At 42.6% G+C, this 24,499-nt stretch overlaps 1 protein-coding gene across 4 annotated transcripts in view; it reads right to left on the reverse strand.

The window, feature by feature from the left end:
* Positions 1 to 24,499, reverse strand: part of LOC138452040 (B-cell receptor CD22-like) — a 926,478-nt gene that overhangs the window by 123,552 nt on the left and 778,427 nt on the right. For 2 of the 4 annotated variants that reach the window (XM_069604947.1, XM_069604948.1), the window contains exons 6-7: positions 16,818 to 17,075; positions 11,788 to 12,051 (exon numbers count right to left, since the gene is read on the reverse strand). In XM_069604947.1, the coding sequence (XP_069461048.1) occupies positions 11,788 to 12,051; positions 16,818 to 17,075 (522 nt within the window). The remainder of the gene's footprint in view (positions 1 to 11,787; positions 12,052 to 16,817; positions 17,076 to 24,499) is intronic. The other 2 variants (XM_069604949.1, XM_069604950.1) reach the window with 1 other exon arrangement.

Raw genomic sequence — 24,499 nt, forward strand, 5'->3', positions numbered from 1 at the left:
TGAAGCTCTTTTCTTTTCCATTCTACAGACCCTCCTCTAACCTGATTCCTATCTCTTCACCTCTCATTCCTGCAGACAAAGAGTCTGGTGTGATTCCCGGGGGTTCCTGCCGTAGACGTCCATCTTTCATCGTATCCTGATCTGCACGAGCTGGGATTCGTCCAGGGTTTTCTTCCCATTGAGGGTTTCCCTGGGAGTCCTGCCCGCTCTCCTGGGTTACTTTACCCTGGGTTGAGTGGCCAGGGCTGTCTCTGGGAAATTTTCACAGCTGCTTTATCTTTCCAGTTGGAGTCATCGATTGCCAAGGTGAGCTGTTGTAAAGCTTTCACTTTATTTAGTTCTACAGCTTACTCATATTTACACGAGTTCCCTAACAGAAATAACATAGATGGTCAAGGCGGCCAGCCCAGTCCAGAAGGTTAAGGGATTATTATTACCTTGTAGCAATCTTTAGAAAGGGAGGCCTGGCGGACACGGTACCTTAAAGTGGTGAGAATACTCCAGCAGGGGCAGTTGTTCCTGGCAGTGGATGCAAGTCGGTGCTTCGTCCGGGGGAAGAGAGGATCTCGTCGGGGAGGAAGACAGGAGTCCGTTGCACTGCCAGGGAAGAAACCAGCCGCGGAGTTCTCAGGTAAAAGGAGCGGTCATTTTATTCGCGGTCCAGTGGTAAGTGGCTATCCGGTTGCCGGGGTGCTTGGCACGGGCAATTCGACCACAAGACGTCCTGGGATGCGAGAAAAAGAAGGTAAACTGGTTGTGCTCACCAGTCAGGGGAAGAAGCCTCTCCCGCCGGGAGATCTTCTCTGTCGTCGGGAAGTGGTGAGTCGGTTCCGCAGGGCTCCACCGGTGGTGTCGTCGTGGTAGGTCGGCTCAGCTTCTCCCTCGTCGGATTCTCAGGTCCTGTGGCGACTTCTGAAGTTCCAGTCCCCAAAGTCCTGCTTTTATGCAGCACACCCCCATTCACTCAGTCTAGCTGTCAATCAAACATGCTAAGAGGTGAGCCGGCCGGCTCACCACTTGGGCCAATCACACAATCACCAAGGTAACTCAGTCCAGGGTGCCTAAACCCCCTCCCACACTCCCTGTGGTACCCAGACAGAGTGGCACCACTTTTGGAGGCTTCTGTGGAGAAGCCCGCCAAAAAGTGGAACAAAGGGCTCGACTTGGGTTGGAGTCACAGAAGAAAACACAAACGGCATTTTAGAATCGAGTCCTGGCAAAAATTACCAACCAGCGAATTAATATTAAATAAATAAACCGGCGGTATGTTCGAGGCTATGAGAATTAAATAATTAAAGTTGGTAGCCTCGAACAATGGGAAAATCCCATAGGGATATATTTGCGGTCGAATATAAAAAGTAGTATCCACTGCCACCAGCCAAAACTCGATCAGGGGGGACGGAGACGTGCCCCCTCGACTAACAGACCCCGGGGTAATCAAATTGCCCCGACCAGTACGTCCACAATGATGGTGGTTTGTACCGGTTTCTGTTAATAATTTGGTACTAGTAAAGCCAATGGTGACTTTACATGCCCTGGGAGACAATAGTCAGTCTCAGGGTATGGAGTCTATGGTGGGGTGTCACTATGACACCCCTGTGTCACTGCACGGAGGGTGCTGTGTAACACACATAGTAAAACACATGAGACCCTATTGAGTAAAAGACCCCGTAGCCCATAAAACACATTAACAGTCAAAGGAACATCATAAATCATGTCCAAGAGTGGGAGAAAAAGAGTCTCACTCTTGACAGGAGAAAAAAACAAACTCCAGAAATCCAACAAAGCTGCTGGGGGACTCACTAGGTTAGGAAATTCAGCCTAAAGAGAGAATGCTCCCTAACAGGAGGGTTGTGTGAAACTTAAGCAGATGTTTGAAGAGCTGGGTCATCTGTCAGGCCACAGGATAAATTGGAGAAAAACAGAGGCCTTTCCTCTGGATGTTAGTATCCCACGTACTGTTTTGGGTTCTTGGAACTGCCACTGGAAGATAGGGGTGATGAAGTATTTGGGTGTTTACTTGGTCCGTGATTTGAAACGAATGACTGCTTTCAAAGAGACATACTAAAATGGGGCCAGTTGAAGACGGGGATATGGGCCAAAATTAATGCCATTAAAATGGTACTTTTGCCAAAGATTATTTACATCATACAGTACATCCCCCTAAAATTCACGAAAAAAGTAATTGCTCCTGTTGATAAAGCATTCCAAGGTTTTCTTTGGGGGAAGGTAAAAGGCCTAAAGTACCTACATTTTTTTAACTTGTCCTGTGAAGGATGGGGGATTTGGATATCCGAGCTTGATGAATTATTGCATGGGTTTTCTCTTGAAGAAATCGACCTTATACTTCTCTGATGCCAATGAATATGTTCCCAATGGGCATATTATTGAGTAAAACCCAATTTTTGCCTTATGCCCTTAGAGATATATATTCTATGTTACAAGTACCATCTTCAATTAAGAAGATGCCTACAATTTGCGCTACTAGGGAGGCATTGATATGTTTATGGAAATCGATGGTTGGAATGCTTGGATGCATTATGATGCATCTTTGTGGCATAATGCATGTTTTGCAGTTAGCAAATAGGCCCTTGTGCTGGAAGAGTTGGGTCAGTAGAGACATACTTAGGATTTGTGATGTATGGCTAAACGGTTGCAGGATTCCCTTTGACCAAATGAGAGTGTCTTTTGGGATTGGAGCTAGAGAGCGAGGTCGGTATGATGCCTTGAATGCACTCTTGACTGAAAGGACAGGGATGTTGGACGGGTCATGAACGAGAGACCTTCATTGTGTGAACTTCTCTGTTCTACCTCATATGTGGTTTCCATGCATATGAGGTTAATGCCGATGGAAGAAATACATGTGAGGGCTTAGAACAAAATTCGCCAGGCCTGGATGAATGACCTTGGTGTGAATATCCCTATTCGGGAATGGGCCTCATTACTTCATGTGGGGGTGCAAGCAAAGATGGTTTTACAACTGCGATATATTAGACAAAGGATCCTCTACAGATTATATTGGACACATTCCAAGATGGCTAGGTTGAGACTTTTGGACTCTGATTCATGTTGGGCCTGTGGATGTAACGGGGGCTCTTTGATGCATATGTTATGGATGTTCTCGAGAGTATCAGATTTTTGGTCCGATGTATTGGACAGGTTAGACCTTGTACTGGAAGGGAAACTTCCTCGCACTATCTTTTCGACCATTTTGTTATCCAGCAGGGGGAGAGGAGACAGGGCTAGGGATAGTGCAGATTGGATTAATAGAGTTTTGGTTTTGGCGATGAAACAGATCTTGCGAGTTTGGAAATCTAGAAAGAAACCTGGTGTAGAGGAGTGGCTATTGGACATGCAAGTCTTGTCAAACTATGATAAAGTCATGCTATTTGGACAAGGAAGGGAGGGGCGTTATTATTGGCTCTGGGGACCTTTTAATGATCTATATGGTTGAATATCTAGGTTCCAGTGTTTGGTGACCTACCCCTTGAATGGGGGATGTTTTTTGGTAATGGTGGGAGACTGTTAGTTGTGCGTTTTTCTGTTTTGTCTTTTTGGTTGTGTGTCATGGATCTTTTGTAAAATTGAAAAAGGTTATTCAACATGTGTTATCGATGTCCATATTGTTATGTATTCGTCTATCTTAGTTTTAATGTTATTATGTGTTTTGCAATTTGGGCGCACTGTTGTGATGTGGAGATTGTTTTATTGTATTTTGTTATTCAAAATGTTAAATAAAGTGATTAAAAAAATAAAAAAATAATAAATTTAAAAAAATGTATATGCCACCTCTTAATGGTTTTGTGAAGTATGGTGAGGTTTCATCAAGTGGGAGCAAATTTATAAGAGGGGTCCCAAAACATTTGAAATCCGGATAGACATACATTCCAAAATAATGTGCTGACACCTACAGACCAAACCGCTGGATGGATTTGGACCAGTACATTTCTTTTTCAATGACCAAAAGTTAGGTCAAAAAATATTAGCCATATCTGAGACCGGTCCGTGGACTCCCTTCCCGATTCATTTTCCACAGATGCCTCTGGGCCAATCAGGGAGCCACGTAACATTTGCGGACATCGTACATACCCGCTGATTGGTCAATTAAAAATGTGGAGTGAATCAACACCTTTGAAACGGATGCCATGTTGGATTTGCGGACTGCATCCATAGTCAGGGGTCATCAAAGTAAACACATATTAAAAACACAACATTATACTTGTCAAACTAATGAAACAATCTTTGGGGCGGTGAGGAGGGATGAGATGGGATGTGTCCAGAAAAAGACACAAATCTGGTGTTTTTTCATCCCTGATGTTCACAAACATCTCAAATATTTTGTCAGACTTGACAAAAGTTCGAGGACATCCATGCATATTTTGGCATTATAGGGTCGGTGAAGTATAGTTTTTGGATGCCTTATAACTTTGGTGCCATTCAATGAAACCGCATGACATTTTTCAATATAATTTTAGACCCAACTCTAAATGCTTTTGCAAAGTTTGGTGCAGTTTTGCCAAGAGGTGGAAAAATTAGTTGGGGGTCCTAAAATTGAATGGCTTATATATTTGGTGCTGTTTGACAAAACTGCATACATGTTTGAAAAAAGATCCTATGCCCAACTTTGAATGTCTTTGCAAAGTTTTGTGTGATTTTGTCAAGAGGGGGCAAAATTAGATGGGGGTCCGAACATTTTTAGATGGCTTATAACTTTGGTGCCGTTTGACGAATTTGTGGAAACATAATAGACCCAATTTAGAATGTTTGTGCAAAGTTTGAGTGGATTTAGTCAAGTGGGGAATTCTACCTTTCCTCACCTTCCCCCAGAAGCTCAAAGTCTCCAGATCCCTGGGTCTGACTACTGCAACCACTTCTTCCTCAATCTGCCCCTTTCCTCCCTTCGCCCCCTTCAACTAATCCAGAATAGGACTACAAATCTTATCCTTGGCCTCAAGCCCAGGGACTGCATCTCTCCAGTCCTAAAATCTCTCCAATGGCTCTCTGTGACTGAAAGGATCAGATTCAAGATCCTCTGCATCATCCACAAGGCTGTCTGGGGCCTGGAACAGCTCTACATCCAGCTCTCCCTCCCTAAATAACTGCCAGCTAGAGTCCTTCAGGACTCTGGCTCCAACTGTCTGCAGGGCAAACGTTTCTCCAAGCAGAGAGTGGGTGGTAGTTCCCTTTCCTCTGCTGTTTCCTCCCTCTGGAACGGCCTCCCTGCCCCTCTCAGACTTGAGCCGGATCTTCTTTAGTTCCTTTTGTCCTAGTCCTTCCCTCTGCTCCTCCCATGCTAACACTGCCTCTGCCGCTGCGACTCGGGCCTGGTCCCTTCAGAGTCATACAGGGGCCAGACCACCCTCTACCAGTCCCCCAGCATCCCTTAACAGCACTTGCCCTTGGGCTCCATTTCCCAGACTAGCCCAACCAAGTCCTCCCTGTCCACCGCGCTCACCCTCCCTTCCTCCCTCTTCCCCTGGCACTTACCGCCTAGCCCGCCCAGAACTTGCCCACCCCCATCCTTCTGGGCACCCCACTCCTGCATTTCTCCCTCTGCCCCCTCACCCCCTGTACTTACCAATTTTTCATGCACTTGCATGGTAGAATTGTCACAAGGCCAATATCACCGTTTTTGTTTTTCTACTTTTGTGATTCCCATGTCCCCTCCGACCCCTCCATCTTGTCTTGCTGCAACTGGAAACACTTCTGTATTGGCACCATATAAGTGCCCAATAAATAAATGTATGATTAAACACTTTGTGGTGAAATGGTGAAGGATCAGTGGGATGCGATTACAACAGAGTGCAGTTATGTCAGTAGCTGCAGTACTCACATTCTGCCTTCTTTTCCTGGACCCTGCCCCCTTAAGAAATAATTTCCTTAGGTATCCACCACCTTTCTTTTCCCTGAGAGATTTCTCCGGAGCTCTGCTGGACTTGCCTCCTCATTCTCAGGACTGAGGATCAGGTGCTGGCCTTTATGTTGATTGAGTGAAGTAAGAGGATGCTTTATATCCCACATCATGCAGCTTGCTGGATCTCGGTGTGCTCTGTGGTAAGTCAGTTTCATTAAAGAAAATACTGTCTCACCTGTGCCTGCTGCTATGATGATGGATTCCCTAAGCTTCAAAAAGATTGTGCTTCACAAGATGTCTTACAGGAAAAAATAGTCCTCTGTGCAAACCTAATCTCACCTATTGTCTTGTCCATACCACTAATACAAAAATCATAATTTTAGCATAGGGAAGATAATTCCCCCTCTAACTTGGCTAGTAGTGGCTGTTTTGTGACCCTCTACAGCCAAAGAAGTGATGGGTGGAAGGTTTTCAATAAATCTGAACCACTGGCTCTGCTCTAGGCAGCCTTCACATTGCAAAAGGGGTCCAGCCATATGCAAATCAGTCATGTCCTGCCACCAATGGTAGCAGCACAGCTCAAACTGCTAGGCCAGGCCCCCTCTACACGGAAACACAAGCAATCCCAGGCAAGTTTCAGCCTTATTGGGCCTCCCCAGTGAGGTGCAGCTTGGTTTCCTGTGGCATAGCGAGCAAGGGACCCACGTCTGGGCATACCCTCTCTCGCATAGGGAGACAGACTACAACCAAAAAAGTGATGCGCGGAAAGTTTTGAATAAATTTAAACCAGTGGCACTGTTCTGGACAAACTTCCACTCCACAGTTCTTTAGCCCATCTGCGCCATTGCAAAAGGGGTCCAGCCATATGCAAATCATTCAGGTTTCTGACCCTCACCCAAAAATGTTCTCAGTGTTCTTCAAGGCTATAGGCCTGCTGGCGCAGTTCAAAAATGTCCTTTAGTGCTAGTCACTTTCTGTTGGAGTTTGCTCTGGGCCCACACCCAAACCTTTTTTTATCATTTCAACTTTTAAATCTAGGACACTCGAGGTGTGCTCCTTTTTTGATATAACAGCCTTTGTGGCTCTGTCTTTGACTGTCCTCTCATAAATATCTGTGTACTTCAGCACATCTTGGCCATTTCTCTTCTTCACCCCTGCTTGGGTAGTTGGGTTTTTCACCCCTTGCATATTAGCTCAGTGTGGTCTTAATGACTCTTCGGCCCTTCCTAGATTATAGATTTTCTCGCCACCTCATATGGTATCTTTATTCTCATACTGCCGTGGGCTGTGCAGGCCATTTGAGGATTATCCCTAGTTTCACCCCCATGTGGAATGCCTTGATACTCAGCCCGCCTTAGGCTATGTGGCTTCTCAATTAAAAATGAATTAGACATTTATATTTTAATGTTTATTTATTTTGGCCTCTCTAGATGGAAAGCAAAAGTTCTGTCTGTGGGAAGCCTGCTCGCACAATACACAAAAAAACAGATGAACAAAAAAGATAGCTTCCCATTACATTAGCGCCAATGCCTCATCTCCACTGCCACTGATGGGCCGTGTCTGCCAGTGCCCATCTGCCTCCTCAATGTTTTGCACACCCTTTACCCTCAAACAGATCATACAATTGAAGATCAGTTAAAACGAAATCAACATTTGTTGTCGCCCAACCTTCACTCCCACTATCCACCCCAAAAATGTTTTAAAAGGTAAAATAAAATATCCACAATTATGAGCCAGTTAGTTCTAGTAAACGTAATTAATTGTGTTTTAGTATCACACAGCAGAGAAAAGGATGCATCCAACTTCTTCATTAGGATGTAGTTAGTCTCACTTCCAAGCCAAGCATGAGAGAAAAAACAAAAAGGTGAGGCTAGCGACTATAGCTCCTGCTGCCTACAGTGCATGGAGTGCTTATCTTTAGCATCATTTGGACCTGGAAGCAACTGGTCTCCAAGAAATATCAGAAAACCTTGTTTTGCAGGAATATATTTCTGTGTCCACTCTCTTAGTTCGCTGGGAATTGTTAGTAGCCCAGCATTAAACAAGCTAGTCATCCCTCATGTATACTTGCATGGAGGCAAAACCCCTTTTGCAGCATTAATGCGGGAGAACATTTTTTGGGGAAGTTTGCAACGCTTTGTGGTGACCTTCTTTAAATGTGTGAACGGGAGTCCCTCAATTTCACACAGCCCTATGTATACCGCAGCATGCCACGCTATTTAATTCCCACAAGTGCTAATGTAAAGTGATCTGCAGCTCACCAGGCCAGGACTGTTCTACATAAAAACCCTCATTAAATGTAAAGAAAAGTATATACATATTCGAATTATCCATGTATGAGAAGTCTTTTTTAATGTGATATGAGATGTTTCTCATTTGTTGTGTATATAAATTGAATGATTGTTCTTTTATAATGTGCTTAATACCAGCATGAGGTTTCTAGGTGAGGGATAGGGAGTCAAACCTTTGTTGCGCTGCGTTGTCTTGCTTCCAAGACAAACACGTTGCCCCGGGGCTAAATGCATATGGCACATAGTCCATAGTATATGCTAGGTACCAAAATGAAAATCCCATACAGGAAATCCTTACTCATGTTCACTTCACCCCTGATCATTGTTAAAAATACAACAAGGTCTATTCCAATTTAAATTTGACTTTCGTTGGGCACAACATGCTACAGAGTGCACTATGAAGTCTAAATTTGTCAAAATACTCCTTTCACCATAATCTCTGGGCGCAGCTCAAAGAAGATCCATGGATTAAATTCCCTGTCCGAGCTTCTAAAGAGCATGCACACTGGCCTGCGAGAGTTGATGCATCTAAGGTTTAAGTTAAGCCCATTCTGGATCTTTGTAAATCTAGGACAAGCCAACAAAAACACCAGGAAATAGTGGTTAGGAAGTCAAACACTTCCATAGTTTCAACTGGATTTAAAATAAACTTCCAGTTTTGGAGTCTCACTCGTATGCTTGAACTTGCTGATGGTACATGCATTTCCCCTGAACGTCATCCAGAGTCCCCCCACTCCACATTGGGACTTTCATTGATCCATTGTATGTTTCCGACATTGTTTTTGTAGACTTTCAAAGTAGAGGATAACTTTACGTATCTTCTTACCAAAACACACATTTTGCTTGTGTTGGAAGACATTTAGTCCCAAAACCTTTAGAAAAGCAGCATGTTGCCACCTTCAAGAAAATGAATACTTTTTAGATTTGTAGGTTTGGATTTGAATATCTCTGGACTGGGAACCAAATGTGACCCTGGAAGTTTTCAAAGGGGACTCAGATTGCTCTTTACGAGAAAGCCAAACCCCATAAGCAGAACTTTGGGGCTCTATGTGCCAAAGAAAGATTGAAAAAATATGTGGATTCTGAAACGTATTTGTTCCCATATACAAATTAGATTGGGAAACAACATACTGGAAGACTTGTAGCACATGTTTTGCTTCAAATGGATGTGGGAGATAAAAGAAATGGAAGCAAAGTGTTTTGGCGTCTGGGAGAGAAGGTAAACGTGGCAGAAAACAAGGATACCCAGACAAGTGGCCCATGGGCTAGAGCCCCGTTGGGAAACCAGCAGAGCTCCCTGTAAGCCACTCCATCACTAACTACTGTCTCCCAAATGTTAACTGACTTGCTAAACTGTCCTTCCTAATGTCCTCAAATGCTAAGTCGAGATGAAGTAGGTAAACATAAAAGAAGGACGTCTTGGGAACTTGCAACATTAGCTGTCAAAGTAACATAGACAAGAACATTTACACTGAGAATGAAAAAACATAACATATTTACAGTCCCCACATGTCTTATGAGGAATTAAAAAGTATGGCACTTGAGAAGTAGGTAATAAGGCAATAGCACTGTGCACCACTACACGATTCCGTGAAATGGTTCCAGAGTACATATTTCTAAGGGTTTTCAGACTTGTTCTGCTTTGCACGGTTTCACTTACTCCAGATTCATCCAGACAAATACTTGCCTAGAGATCACACCATATTAAAGACCTGTTGCGATCACTCCTGTCTCTCCACATTGTAGACCTGGGTGGTATGCGTATGGGCACCAAGACATGCCATCCACTATAACATATGGTATTTTCAGGCAGGGGAGGATGCAGCCAGATGCCAAAGTCTAAACATATCCACTTCACCAGACCTCTCTCAGGCTGGCTCTGTTGCCCCTATTCCACTTACCCATAAATCTGCAGCACACCACACGACACACATAAAAGGACCCCCAAGTATGCAAAACAAGGCCACAATGCATTCCATACGAAAGGGGAATGAACACCAGAAGACATTTTGTAACCTAGAGTAAAATGTATGGGGTGACGTAAACCCAGGCACACAGGGACAGACTGGTCTTTGGTGTGCTTCCTGGCCCTGGCATAACAAATGCCATGTACGAGGGAGATAACCATTCCTGTTAGAGCCATGTTCGTTAACCTAAATGGCAATGCCGCACTATGTGTATATTTAAACACTGAATTTGAACAGTCATTTCGGTCCTTATGGCCTCATTAACTGCCAGATGATTGAGGGCGGCCCTGCAGTAGCTCGGAATAAACTTCAAACTCCAATACAATAAGCAAAAGGGGATGTTTTTGTAGCGCATACATACACTGCACAGATAAACTAATTTCCACTGAATTTTTATTAACTAGGTGTAAAATAATGGTGTTGTTGCTACAATCACAAAACATTCAGAAAGATCAGGTGCTAAAGTGCACTGAAAGAATAAATAATTGTACTAGGGCCATGTTTTCCGTAGTGCTAATACCATGCAAAGTTGCACTTGCAAGAATGACACGTTTCTGCAGTGGGACCCCTTAAGTGCAGCATAACCAGACAGTGTGTTCTTTTTAAACATGGATGTGAAAATAATCAAGAGCAAATAATGTGGAAATATATGTTCAGTCAAAATTCTACATTGGCAACACTGTGGAAGACCTACCACTTGATGTTGGGTGTAACTTTAGCTATGAAACCTGAACACCTATGTACCTAGGGAAAACCATTATGCCAGGTGGATCTATGTGATCACTGCGACGGCTGAAAATGCCGACTTTTTTTGTGAACCCTTTACACCAAATATATATGCGAGGGGAGACCCCCTGCAACCCACCCACATTAATATTATACACTTAACCCCATGTAAGGCAGGGGTTAAAAAGAGAAAAAAGCGGTCGACATTTTTGTACGATTCCTGCCAGGCTGTGGCTAAGACACACTCATTTCTAATTCAGCCAGAATAACACCCATTTATTGCTAACTAATCAATATTTGTTCCAAGCATTCATTAACCTGCACATTAAGCCAGATAACCAGATGCTACTCATTGTATTATCTATTTGTTGTATAGCTAATCTCCTGGACCTCAAATTGCATAGGAAGGTTAGATATAATGAAGTGTCTGCAGGCTGGGAAAGAGGCGCAGGAGTAGTCATTTGGTGCTAAATGGGTCTGCTGCTGCCATGCTCTATTGCTAGCCAGTCTGAGGAACACAGCCCAACCTGATGTGGGGCCATAAGGGGGACAGAGTATCGACTAGGCTGCCTCCTTAATGTCATTGCCTCAACATCTATGAGCTGAAAACTTACAGAACTCAGAAAATGGTGAACAACCTGATTGGCAGCAGAGGTTTCGCCAGCTCACAATCTGTGCAGAGGCATGTTATGCTGAAACCTACACTTGCCTTTTTGCATAATGGATATATTTTTTTTTCCGAGACTATCTGTAGCAATCTTTTTTTGATGAGAAGCAAACTATTGTAAGCATAGTGAGAGGTTGACACACATTTTCTAAAGTGGTTTGCTTCAATTTTCCTGGATTGACATATGTTCTGAGCTATTGTAACAGGCAAATTGAAATGTGCTTTTCTGCATTGCACACAATGCCTCAAAAGAAATGTGCAAATCACTTCCATTATACTCACCTCCAATATCCAGCGTTGCATTTGGAGAGAAGGACCTTCCAGCCGCGTTGCGAGCCTCACAGCGATAGCTCCCAGAATGAGAAGGTTCCAGGTTTGCAATGGTGAGAGTCTCTTCGGACTGGTTCTGTAAGTGACTTTCATCTTTATACCAGGAGTAACCTTCTACCCCTGGGTTACTGCTGGTTGTCTCACATTTCAAAATCAAAGTATCTCCTGCTTTTGGATTGTTCAGAGAGGCATTCACATGTGTCCCTTTAGGTGGATCTGTAATAACAAAACAATTTGTGAAATGTTTTCTATTGACACATAGTGTAGAGTTTGAAAGATGTTTTTGTCCCACAATAGTTGTAATAATCCCAATGTGTGCTGGAAGCCCAATAATACTGGTGGCTTGACGTTAGTAACAATCTTTAAGAACATTTTTTAAATGTCAAGACTAATCTCCAAAAGGAATATACTCTACTTTAAATTGATGCAGAGTTTGACAGAATGGTTGCGTGTATTTTTGTCATATTTGGAAATTGCAGGGGATTACAAAATTTCACAATTTAGATCTAGCTCTACCTCCGGCGGGAAAAGCATAAACGCTTTTTCTTGATCTTGCATCTCTTAACTGATAGTTTAAACAAATATCAATTACGTAAGATCCGAGAGCGGTGTTACTCTTATTCCCACCATGGACAGCAGCCAGTTTTATATGACTTATTATTTAGACAGCTAAAAACAAGGTATCTCAAGGAAAGAGAAAATAACTATAAAAATAGAAATCTAGAAACATTGCAGTTTTACAATTTGGAAATATGTTGGTCTAAGTGTCCAACTTAATAGTAATTGTTTACTCAACCGAGATATATGGCTGTGTTTGCCTTGCCAGGACATCAGCCTTGGAGCTATGACGTACACATAGATATAATAACGGTGCACTACTCGAGTAAGCTATTTTATGGAGATTCAACAATTTCACTAAGATAATGAAATCTCAGAGAGCGCACACTATGTGAAAATCAGATAAAACCGTAGAGCGTATTTTTGTTATGAATATAATATTTCTTATACATGAACATTTCTAGACACATGTGACTGTTCCAGTTAAGTACTGTGGAGCTTGTGGTATGGGGAGGTGATGCCCTTTGTGCCTTTACATAATTGAGCTTTCAGACACATGTTAGATCATTGCTTGAATGGACACACTGCTGAAATGTTGGTGTGCAGTTTCTGGGCTAAACGCAAGACACCTCTGATTCTTATAGAAGTCCAATATCCCCCTATCCCCATTGCATGCATCTCACAGAAAGTGCTCCAGTACCTTACTTAAATATGAAAGAAGAGGTTTTAGATTTGCAGTTAATGTGTGTTCAACTTCTTGTGAAGGTTCATACTTTGATGACTAGATGTTGGCCATCCATGTGCAAGATTCAGTTATGTAATGCTGATACGCCTTAGCATAAAAGACTGGAATCTTGTAATGTTAAGGATCTTGCCATCCCTCTCAAAAATTAAATGTTTTTCTACAACTGCATAGGAAAGTATTAAAATGTCTCTTTTGCCAAGAGTCGCACTGCCTGCAAAAGGATAGCAGTACATACTGAAAAAAGCTTCACAGTGTCATACTTCCTAATCCAAGGGTTTGACCATTCTTTTAAAAGAAAAAATAACACCAACTACATGGAACATTGGGCAAGATGTTACATGGCCCAATGGGAAGGATTGTTTTGGCAAGGCTGAACTACAGGGGCATCAATTGGAAAAGAGAATGCCTATACATCAAGACCTGCTTCTCAGGAGGACATCTTTTACATGGTGACTGAACATGTATTTAACTCTGTGGCAGTCACATGATCTAATAATGTGTCTCTCAGAGATTGTCACAGCCCTAAGTATCGAGCCAACAACCACACTCAAAGCACACTTTTCACATTGACCGAATACATGGACCTTATGCAAACTGTGCTCTCTCTTGGGAGAAGGCAGCACACTTGACATGGTTTTTACAGCATTCCCCTTCATCACCAATGCAGAGCCTATCCCGCTCGACTCGTCTGACGATACTACCATCCCATTTTCAATGACCCACTCAACTATGGCCCACAAAGGTCAGGCTAAATGCACCCTTACTTAGCGCTGCTCATTAAAAATCTTCATGGTCATTGAGCTTGAAACAAACTTTGCATACTTCTCCACCACAGGGAATACCCTGGTCCTCCTAGAATCATTTAGCAACTTTGTTATGAAACTAGTGGACACTCATGCCCCCCACCTAAAAACCAGCCACGACCAAACCATCCGTCCCTTGGTACACCACTGAGCTGACCTCCATTAAATACTGAGTCCTAGAGAACCAGCAGTGCAAAAATAACCCTGAAGACCTAACCAACCTCAATTGTCTCTGAGCCACCATAGGATTCCAATTACCTAGGCCAAAGCTGCTTACTACTCAACCAGCTACGACAGCCTCTAACAGGACAAAGCCCTCTTTGAAGTAGTAAAGCATTGCACCAAACCCTTACCTGACACACAGGTATCAGCAACTAAGGAAAAATACAACAGAATCAACAATGTTTTTGTAAAAGAGAAAATCAGAGAGACCATTGAATTAACCTACTATCGCATTTGCACACATTGCAATCTAGCACACACACTGCCCCTCTGGAGTGAATCCTTTTATCTCTCTCTCATCTCCTAAACAATTGTCTCCTTCAAACCTACTTCCTACTCAATCCCAGCCTGCATCATTAAACAATTGAAGAGCCTGGTGCTCAACTCACTCCTAAGCATCAAATATGCCTCCCTCAAAGAAGGGTAATTCCCGGACAACCTCAAGTCTCATATAATCTCTTTTGAAAAATACAACCCTAGACCCAGATAACTTGGCCAACTGCCTACACATTATGAACCTCCTGTTTATTGGCAAAATCCTGGAAAAAGTAGTTGCTACACAACTACTTGCCAGAAACCAACAGCTTCACCTCCTAAATGAATATCAGTCAGGGTTCCACCCCAATTTTAGCATCGACACCAGGTGGTGGTGGATGATGCCCTCCAAATCATGGATAAGGGCGACTCATGCCTCCTCATCCTCCTTGTCCTCGCATTCAACACTGCCGACCACTGCATTCTCCTCTCTCTCCTTAGCAACAGGATGAGATTCTCTGGCACAGTCCTAAATTGGTTTACCTGTTACCTCTCAGGCAGACACCAGGCCACCCAGATGAACATGGTGTGTTCTAACTGGTTGCCAGTTTCCTGCAGAGTCCCCCAAGGCTCCATCCTTGCACTACTCCTTTTTAACCTTGACATGGAACCACTGGGCACATTTCTCAATGATCTTGATGTAGCTAGCCATCAATACGCAGACGAAAATCAGTTGTGCATGAGAGTAAAAAGCTCACAGCATATCAGTCGTCTCTGCGATTACCTAGCCATCATCCAGTCCTGGATGTCAACTTCTTACCTCAAACTTAACCTAAGCCTGAATTCATCCTTGTTGCCCCCCCCCCCCAACTAAACTTGTCCAACAATGGTTCAATGATATGCACCAAGAAGGATGGATTTGATCCACAACTGTCAGATAAAGTAAAATCTTTAGGCTTCACCATTTCACCATTGACAGCAGCCTGTACTTCCAGAAACATGTAGCCAAGTAGGCCCAAAAAGGCCTGGCTCCAAATGTCCACCCTTCGAAAAAGTAAACCCTTCCTCCTGATGCGGAACTTCCCAGATCATAGTACAGGCCCATGTGCCCTCCTGATGGGCTTCCCAGCTACTCACTCTGCTCCCCTAAAAGCAGTCTACCATGTTGCAGCCTCTCATATTACGGTTAGGTGATAATTGGACCAAATCAGCCCTGTACTACGCAAAACTTCATTGGCTTCCTCTCCAGGCCAGAATACTGTTCAAAACTGCATGTATCATCTACAAAGCAGTCACAGGTAGCTCACCGGCGTACCTGGCAGTTAAGCTTCACATATCTGGTGGCATACGCTCCTCGTGCAGCAAATCAACCAATCGGCTTGAAACACAACTTGTCGGCAAAGAGAGGACTCACAAACAATCCTTCTCTTGCTATGTACCCACCCTCTGGAACTTTATCCCAGTATCGGCTTGGTATGCCCTCACAATTCTCCAATTTCGCAAAGGTCTTAAAACATGGCTTTTGCAGCAACACCTGAACAAAGACTAATCATAATGGACACACACACCGACAAACAGACCTCAGCTAACCGCAATGTGCTGTTAAAAAATGCCAGTCCAACACTGGCTACTCAAACGCTGCACAGCGGTCCACTGCTCTTGTGCGAAAACCACGCTTTAAACAATAAAATGAATTCAAAACTACAGATGACACAAAGCACACCAATTGGGCAAAATATGAATTCTAATGAAGCATATCCTGCAACATGATTCATTCCTTTTATTAAATGCACTTTCAAACAATGTAAATTTGCAGTTGGCAGATCACAGCGGAGCTCTGAATGCAGGCACTGATAGCATGCCATGGGTGTAGTGCCAATTACACTTTGGGGGTTGCTGCTCTTTGCAAAGATCACCCTTCTAAATGTCTAGAGTGCTAATTGATCAACGTGTATTTACAAAATACGAATAGGATGATGTGTTTTGATTATGTAAGTAGATCATGTTTAGAGAACAAAGGCCAATTACAGTAGAAAGAGAAAAGGAAATCTTCTATCCTCGCCAACTGTTGAAATCCGTAATTCACAAAAATATAGCTTTTGTGAATGTTGGAAATGAATTCACTGGTGTAACATTACGGATAATTCTGTTTTCTAATCGACTGCTGTTCGTGGATTGGCTATAGCCAAATAGTTAACTCACATGTACAGCCACACACACATGCATAATTTCATCATCATCAATTATTCCGTTTTTAAGGTCAATAAACCTTCACAGGGGTGAGACATATTTGGTTGACACTATGAGGGTGGTGGTCAATTTTCGGTTTAATAAAAATAAAAATGAACAGCAAGCTGTTTCACTGCTCTCGACATAGTAAACATTATTCACATACTCACAGAGGACAGTCACAGTGACAGGTGAGGAGGAAGAATTTCCAAGATTATTGTGAACCATGCATTTGTAAATCCCAGAAAAGTTGGATGTAACGTGGTTGAATTGCATTTTGGATGCTGTGCCGTGCAAAGGGTTGCCATTCCTGTACCAAGTGTAATTGGTCACTCCAGGGTTACTACTTTTAAACGTGCATGTTAGTATCACAGATGTTCCTTCAACAGGACTGGTTTCCCCAATTACTTCAATTCCTTTGGGAGCATCTAGAAAAACAAACGTTACATTAACCATAAAGGCTACATTGTGTTCCCTCACACATTTCTGCACTGCGCGCAAATTGCAATCTCACTTTGCAATGGGGCTTCCTCCGAGAACAATTAAATAAATTAAGCTGCTCTTTAAATGCCTTCTAGGAAGAGTGGTGAGAGAAATTGCATTATAAATTATCAGCATTAGTGGGACATTTATTCAAGAACCATGACGTCGAATTCATCAAAATGTTATTTTCTAAGTCTTTGTCGAAGGAAAGTTGTTTAACGGTTAGGTCCAATACCAAGACTTCCACAAACATAATGGTCTCTCAGTACTTAAATATTAGCTTATAAATAGGATTTTTGATTTTCAGTATTTATGCTGGTAGTGGTATTGTTGCTGTCCTTTCAAAGACATTGGAATCTCCGTTTATCTGGATTTCCCATATTTCTGCTACAATAATTGCATGCAATGATCTTTTTCAAGTTTACACTAACGTGTGTTTTATTGCTGCGTGTAATGTAAAACATGTAGTAGCGGCAAAGTCACAGTGTATATAAAAGCTTTTCAACATTCTTTGCACAAGACAAATATTGCACTCATTATAAATGGTTACCATATCATTAGGCACAGGCTTCACAGTTATGATTTCTCCCATCCTCTTCATTAAACTTAGAAAGTCCGTGGACCAGCTTCATTGAAAGTTAAGAAAAGCCTGGTTTCCAGTTGTTTTCTGCATGTTTACCCTAACAAACACCTGTAGTCCAGCTTTAGTTAAAACGTATAGTGAAGCCACAACTGTGTTTTGGGACGTTTATAAAAAAGAAAAAAGAAAAAGAAAAAGCATGCAATGCGTAAGGTGTGCAGTAGTGGACAGAGTGGGTGGGTGCAATGCATAATGGGGTTGGCTACATTGAAATAATGGGACCTGAAGCAATACAGAGGCAAACGAACCAACCAACAAATCTAGCCTTTCCTACAGATAAGCCAAACTTTGAGCCATGTAGCAAACACAACAACAAATACAGCTAGTAGACATGAATATGGTGTTTTTCTGGTTTCTATGAAAATGCAAAGATTTGATCTTTGTTGAGTCTCACCATATTTTAACATTTAAAAACTCAATCCCAAAAGTGTACATATAAGCCAAAGATTTTCACAAATCAACAAACAGATTTTCAACAGAAAGCACCCATGAAACCTTTCCTACTCCCAACCTGAAGGCAACAAGCTAGCAGAGCCAGTGGCCACCACCTAAAGTAAATGAGAGGTCAAGTCTAAAGCGCTGTGTGTACGGAACATGCGGCACATTGTTTAACCTGCAGGCGAAATCCTCAGAGAAACCTATGGATATTAGTTACTGATATCCCAGAGCAGATCCAGATAACTGCAAGGACTGGTGGAGGGACACAGATAACAAAAGACACTCCAGAAAAGTGTCTGGCATGCTGGCCTAAGGAGCCAACAGAAAAAAAGTGCAGTTAACTTTGATTGACAAATTGTCACCACCTTTCATACAAATACGTTGGTCTGTGAGTATGACAAACGAACATTGACATGGCTGCCTTCTGAATTCATTCACACAGACAAACTTGGGTATATGGGGAATTTGGTGAGGGAAAACGGTTTACAGTGATCATTTCGACAACAAAAATGTCGAAAGTCAAAATATCGAAAAAAAAATGTCGAAAAAGAAATGTCGACTTTTTTTTTCAATGCATTTTTTTTTAAATGGGGGGTTCCCCCCACCCAACCTCCCTTTTTTTTTTTTTTTTTATTTTTGCCTTTTTTTTAACTCCCGAACCCCTAAAATAAATATATAATTAAAAAAACGAAAGTCGACATTTTTTTTTTCGACATTTTTTTGTCGACATTTTTGTCTGACGACATTTTTTTTCCGAAATTATGACCACCCACCAGGGAAGGAAAACAGTGTGGCGAGAGGGGTAGATTAATGCATAGGATTGTGAGGATTGATGAATGATAGCAAGGTAGGATGTGTAAAAGATTGATTATGAGTAGAGATGTAGGAGTAAGGATCTAGTGGCTGGAGGAAAGAATGAAAGATTTTGAAGATGGATGAATAAAACATTTAATGGTATGTGACAGTGTGAGGATGAATGGAAGGACTAGTTCATAAATGTGCAATGAGTTGCTGAGTAAGCATTGTGAGGTATTGTGAGTACGACTCAGACACAGAGGCATTGTGTTGATTGCTATAAACGATTTTAAAAAATGAGTTGGAGAAAAGCCTTTCTTTCCCTAACTCTAGGAGGGGTTTTCCCTGCCTCAACAAAACTAACTACGGTCTCCGTCAAGATGTCCAAAGTAAAAGTCTTATTTCCTATGTCCAAAACCCTATGCTGACCCTCGCACGCTAAACCTATCAAAGTGCAAAAGGGCTTAATGTTCTCTAGCTGCCACTTGCAACTGTAGTTCACAAGTTAAACTTAAGTTCCAAAAGGGTGTCAAACAAATAAGAAACCAAATCTTCTAACATAATTGGAATGGTTTTCACTTCCACTAAGTTTCTTTCACAGTCCCATAAGTGCCAATAGCACATTCTCCTCTGCTCACCCTTTCCTCCACTTTCAAATATATGTTGTTTCAAGAGATTGCCCTTTTTTCTCCTTATAATCTCTTCCTTCCAAGGGAATTGTTTCCCTTCCCCTAGGTTTCACACATTCACAAGGTTTCTTTACTTTCTCCTCTGGATTGCTTTGCGCACATTTCATTTTCATTCTCATGACTCGTGAACAAATGAAGTCCTTGTGTACTTTCCTACCAGTCCTTGGTTAACACTTGACTATTTGTATGTTGGATCTGTTTCCCAGACTCGTATTCAAATTGTCTGCTATAATCTCCTGCCAGAGATGTGCCAATCTAACACTCTCATATGTTCATATTCTTTTCCCTTTGAGTATTGGGCCTTTGCCCGCCTTTTATTCACAACTTCACATGCTTGCCAGGTTCCCCCAGCTCTCCTGCGCGGGTTCTCACAGGCTTTCCATTTACTTCCAGTTGGTGTACAGTGTATGCCTCGAAGTGCCCTGGTGCCCCAATCTCCCCGTGGGGGTGCACCTGACTCTGCTGGCTGCTTTGGCATTCTCTGCAGTCTGTGCTTTGCCCACCAGCAAACTTCATCACCTGGCCAGAGTTGCGTAGGCTCACAGGTCGACGCGCTGCAGCGGGTCGCCCAGTGAAGCATCTCTTGCTCCTTAAAACCATGTGGAAGACCTGCAGTTCCTGGAGCCTCCGCTTCCGGCACTGCCATGACCTGGCCTGCTCTGCGGTCTGCTCGGCATTCCTCAAGTTTCCCACCCGGCCTTGGGTATGGTGCATCCCCATCTTCCCTGCTGGTCTGGTGTTTTAAAATTCCCATCATTGATCAGCAGTTCAGAACAACTAGCCTGCACTGTGTGGTTCTGGGAGGGCATGAACTTCATTACTCAGGCCCTCTTCTTTGTTCCAGTATGCTCGTAGTAACAAGTATGCATTGGTGTTTAACAGGAGGTTCCATATTACAATATGCCATACATAGCTGGGAAGGCAATGACTGGTGGCTATTATCCCTCACAAGGGGTTGTGGGTGTATGGCAGGTCTTCCTCTAGTGAACCATCTTCACCCCACCAAGTCTGTTCCCCCCCTTCCCCTCCCATGTGGTCCTCCTACAGATAGCCACCCCCAGAGTTAGGTAGTTTCTGCCCTTCCCTGGCCACATGGGGGAAGACTTTCCCCTGGAGATTAGTGACAAATTCACTAGATTTGTCCCAGCATGTAGAGATAGATACATATAATAAAGGTGACCGAGTTGCTCAGGTAAGAACTGTTCTTTCATTGGGTTAAGATTTTAGTTTGAAGCAGTGGATAGCAAAGTCCCCCTCACCCCCCAAGAGCACTGCAGCCTTTCAGCACCTAGCACCAACTCCAGTGGAAACGCTAGTTCTACAGTCAGTGCTGAAGACTACATGCAGAATGTTGCTGTACTGTATGTTCCTGAATATTGGTCTGGAAACAACAAGCCAATATATAACAATGAATGATTATTAGGATGTGCAAATTAATGAGAATGTGAGGACTGGTATATGAGTAGGTGGTGAAACTAAAAGGAAGGCTGAGTTATGTGATCTGTGACAAACCAGGAGGAGGACTCGGACTACAACGGGTCATGTGTCTATGTGGTTTATTTAAATTAAAAGAACAATGCCTATTTGGCCCTATCACTATGATGGGAATTCTTTACCTTCTAAAACAAAAACTAAGGGTGCTCATCAAAGTACCCAAATAAATAGTCCGGTATCCAAATCATAAGTAACTCACCCTACTATTTTTGAAAGTCTAACTAAAAGGAAAAAGGGAGGCTTCCACAATTGCCTTGAAATTGACTTCTGCCTGGCCCAATGTGTAGACGACTTGTTCTTAATCTCAAAGTTCTACTGGAATATATTGCCACAGTCAACAGACTTCTTATAGTGCTGCTTACAAATACAAATATCCTATATATTGCTTTCTCTTCCCCCTTTGGAAAAGAAGTGAGAATTTTTCTTGTATTACTTTTTCTCAGATTTTTATTAGTGTTCAAATCCCCCTAGGATCACTTTAAACACACTTCTCTGTATCCCCACTTCGTGGCACTGGGATTCCCTCAATGTCCTGTGGTTCTTTGGCAGGGGTGTTGGTTCTCAGTCCAATCAATAAACAAAGGCTTCTGTCCGCTCGGGTATTACAGATTCCTGTTACATAGCTGGCTCGGCCAATATAGGTTCCTGTTACCTAGTTGGCTAGGCCAGTCTTGTCGTAGAGTTTTATAAACACCTTTCCTTTTGTTCCACGTGGGAAGTATATCTATCCGGATTTCAGTTCCTCATACATCCATCGGCTTTTCCAGCCTTGACATAATGCAACCGTAACCCTTCCACTGCTTTTAACATAGGGTGTGTGCCTGTTCACATCTCTTAGGGTCTCGCACTGATGGTAGCTCCTCCACCCCTGATATAGAGTGTTTGTATCTTTCACTCTGCTTTACCAGGGTCGTGTGCCCATTCAGTTTTTTCTGAATTGTGTATCTTTGTCTGTTTCGGCAATCTTGGAAACTAAAGTTCATAGACTTCACTGGTGTCCTTGCGTTGGGTGCATTCAATTCCCTGTTGGCGTTCCATCTCATTGGCAAAGGGACTTGCCATGTGAACTTGGGGACCAAGGCTCCTCTGCTTCTGCTGGTCTCAGCATCTGTTGACGGGCGCAGGGCCTACCATTGTGTTTTTCAGTGGTCGTGCCACCAGGGAAGACTGTTTTCTTTCTGACTCCATTACTCTCCTCATCAGAGCCTCTTTCTCCATCAGAGTACCTGCCTCTCAGCCTCCAGCCAGCATGTCTCACTTCTCCCATGCCACCACTGACTCTGTGGCTTGCTGTAGCTCCACCCCTCGAGGACGCTGTCTCAGAGGCCCGCCTCTGCATAGCGATGACTCTTCTTCCTCCGTAGGAGTCACTCTTCCATTTGCAGTCTGTGCTGCTCTTATGCACGTCATCAAAATAAAAAGAATTGTGTCAGACTTCTTTGATTATGGTATTCAGACGATGCTCCGCATTACCTGAAGCCAAAAGTATGTAAGAGGGTCTTTGTTGGTTATAGTACATATTGTGGAGGAAGGATAGCTTGGGCACAACACATTTGTCTTGCTTCCAAGACAAGGCAGCGCAACACAGTTTTGAATCCTGCGCTTAGAAACCACTTTTTGGTATTAAACGTGTTATAAATGAACAATTATAATTAATTATACTTCTAACAGGAGAGACAAAAGACTTCCCCACACCTATGTAGGCAGAAAGTGTATTTTGGACAGGGAGTTCCTTATTGGAAAGAGTCCTTGTGCCCAAGAGGTTAGTCAATCCCAGCGAGGCCCCGCCTGCCCAGAGACCCGTAGAAGGGACAAGGAATTGACCATGGGTGATACAGCAAGCAAGGGTATGAAAGTAATGATGCATGCACTAACTTTTCATAACTTTTCATGGAAATAGCCCACTGTCTTGGATTCCAAAGTTCAATAGTTACAATTTGTGGGGAGAGGGGAAACTGTGGGCTTCAGCTGCACTTTCTACCAGCAGCCTGGCCTATGATGTATGTAGCAAACACTTTCATGACATATCCACGCAGTGTCAGAAGCTGCTTTTGGTACTGGAAAAAGCTTATCTCCTGATGGGACACCGACATTCTTAATGACTTAAGGTCAGTGGTGGCCGATGAACATTTTCAGTATAGGGTCATTAGAAGGCAGCAGGGGTTGAAGGTGGGAAGGAATCCTTCAATAATGCAGTGGGTTCCTCACAGTCATGGTGGTGTATTTAAACAGATCATGGGAATATTCGAAAGGGACCGTGAAAGCACATAATTGGCTCGATGTGCATCTCGATCAACCACAAACAAAATGTGACACTTCGATATTGTGATATGTGGGTGTTAATTTTCAGGCCGCATACGCTATGTCCTTTTATTACAATGCAATAATGTTTGGAAAAAGCGTTTTCCTCATATTGACATACCCACCTGGGTCACACTTATGTTGGTGCTTGTCCATAACATGTACAATGACCTGCAGACAGGCACCGTTATTGTATATCAGGGACCAGACATAAAAAAATGGTGCAGTGATAATACTTCATTTGTGCGAAAGCAACTTCATTCAAAGCTTGCACTGTATCATTTGTGCTAGCACTCATGCAATTGCACATACAAAATATTGTTTGTGCATGTGCAAAATGCATTTGTGCGACATGAATTTCTGGTTAATCTGTCCAAGACATACAATGTTTCTACAAACTTTAGGACAATGATTTCAAAGGCCAAGCTGAATTGAATGGTTATTTAATAGGTAACCTGCAAGGAGACTCTCCACCTGAATACTCCCTTAGATATGACAGTGTCCATCAAACAGAGGGACCAGTAGAAATTGAAAGTGGCAATTTATAAATTGTCATCCTGAATGTAAAGTATGCTGGTTCCTCATAGAGCAACATCTATCCACTTAATTGTGTCAAATTGCATATTTTGAACAGCTCTCAATCCAAGGAAGTCGTGATGTCTGAAATATTCTATTCCATTTGACAGGGATGCATTTCACAAATATGCATTCACATCTATTGATGTCTACATATTCTCTTTTCAAGCACAGATGGATATATACAGAACATTTGGCTTTGGAAATTGTAAAATAGTACGTTTTAAGTGATTCTTACTTAAACAAATCCATGTAATTTGAAAACTAGGAAATCCACATTATTGAAATATGTTAAAGCCAGCAGATGCTGATGGGCTGTAATTGTCATAAGGGTTTCTACATGTTTGTATTAAAAGATATTTATGTAAACAGAAAGACAGATACCTATATAAATGTCAATCAAAACTAAACAAGCACCAGGGCTTTATTGAGATAA

Source organism: Ambystoma mexicanum, chromosome 1p, assembly GCF_040938575.1.
Source record: "Ambystoma mexicanum isolate Mex_15411 chromosome 1p, UKY_AmexF1_1, whole genome shotgun sequence".
Classification (NCBI taxonomy): Eukaryota; Metazoa; Chordata; class Amphibia; order Caudata; family Ambystomatidae; genus Ambystoma; species Ambystoma mexicanum.